This window comes from Pundamilia nyererei, unplaced genomic scaffold (genome assembly GCF_000239375.1).
Source record: "Pundamilia nyererei isolate P.nyererei 1_Seehausen unplaced genomic scaffold, PunNye1.0 scaffold00044, whole genome shotgun sequence".
Taxonomy (NCBI): domain Eukaryota; kingdom Metazoa; phylum Chordata; class Actinopteri; order Cichliformes; family Cichlidae; genus Pundamilia; species Pundamilia nyererei.
In genome coordinates, this window is record NW_005187445.1 from 885,857 (window position 1) to 887,107 (window position 1,251).

The 1,251-nt window shown below is 44.9% G+C and overlaps 1 protein-coding gene across 1 annotated transcript in view; it reads right to left on the reverse strand.

Moving 5' to 3' along the window:
- Positions 1-960: 960 nt before the first annotated feature.
- LOC102198698 (translocase of inner mitochondrial membrane 17B) overlaps positions 961-1,251 on the reverse strand; it is a 2,899-nt gene continuing 2,608 nt past the window's right edge. The window contains exon 4 of the mRNA XM_005731816.2: positions 961-1,064. Coding sequence (XP_005731873.1) covers positions 961-1,064 — 104 coding nt within the window. The remainder of the gene's footprint in view (positions 1,065-1,251) is intronic.

The following is a 1,251-nucleotide window of genomic DNA, read 5'->3' on the forward strand; positions in this document are numbered from 1 at the left end:
GCATTGTCCCCAACTCTCAGCAAGAATATAAATGAGCTGAAATTTATTTATTTTAATAGATACGTGTTGCTATAATAACTAATTTAATTTACTATGTGGTTTTGAGAACTACACATTGAACAAAATAACCATAAATATTGAAAACATTAATTTTCAGGTGGTGCAAACATGAGGAAATTATTATCATTTACTCATAAATAACTGAAACAGTAATTTGTCCCTGAGGTATCTGTTAGCATCCAGTAGGGACCAGTATCTCCACCTCTTGGTCATCCTGGTAGATGCTGTTCATGTGCTGGCATTCCTGTTATGCTTTTGGTTGTCCACAGCTGGCTTCAGTCCTGAACCTTCCCTACTGAAACTGCCCCCTTTGCCCCTGATGTTGATGATCTCCATCCTTTGGTGGTAACTGACTAGGGTCGTCTGCAAAGGGAATTGCTGGAGAAATCAAGGAAGAAGACACAACAAAGTCAGTTTTTCATGCTTCACTGGCATGTAATCAATAAATAACCCATGTTTCCCTCAGAAATATTTATATGAATATTACTACTGTCTAGGTCTGCTGTGCATTCAGGCTTTTTGGTTTCGTAGCCTTTCCTCAGCTCATCACTGTCAGGGACCTGGATCTGAGCTACCTAGGGTCCCTGAGCAGTTATGGACTTGTTTTATATTATATGTGTTTTTGGTGTTGCTGTCCCTCGTTCTCCCTGCTTGCAGGTATATGTGTGTGTGTGTGGATGCAGGTGTATCTGGGAGCACCTGTTTACAGGCACCTTCAGGCCTGGTGGGTGTGCCAGGTGGTTGGCCCCACCTGAAGACCTTCACACACCTGCAGCTGATCAAGCCTCGTCAGAGGAGCTGCTTAAGAGTGTGATGGAGCTCTATCCGATGCTGGATCATTGCGTGACTTCACGTTAGTCTCTCGGCCAGTTAGTATGTTTAGTCCGCATTGTGTTTGTCTTATGGCTGCCTCTTTGCTATTTCCGCAGGAGAAGCGTGGAGACGAGAGGGAAGCGAGCACAGGGTGCTCAGACACTGAGGAGCGGAGACAAGGAACACTAGCACTGGGAAGAGGACATGTCACGGGAGTCAGGAACGCACTGAGGATTTATTGTTATTGTCCATTCACTGTAAATAAACGCACTGCTTGCATTCAGAGCTCCGCGCCTAGGTCCTCCTTTTCCTCACATCCCCACGGTTGGCCAACATCAACAGTGACAATCTCATCCAAAATAAGACATGTCTCAGCAG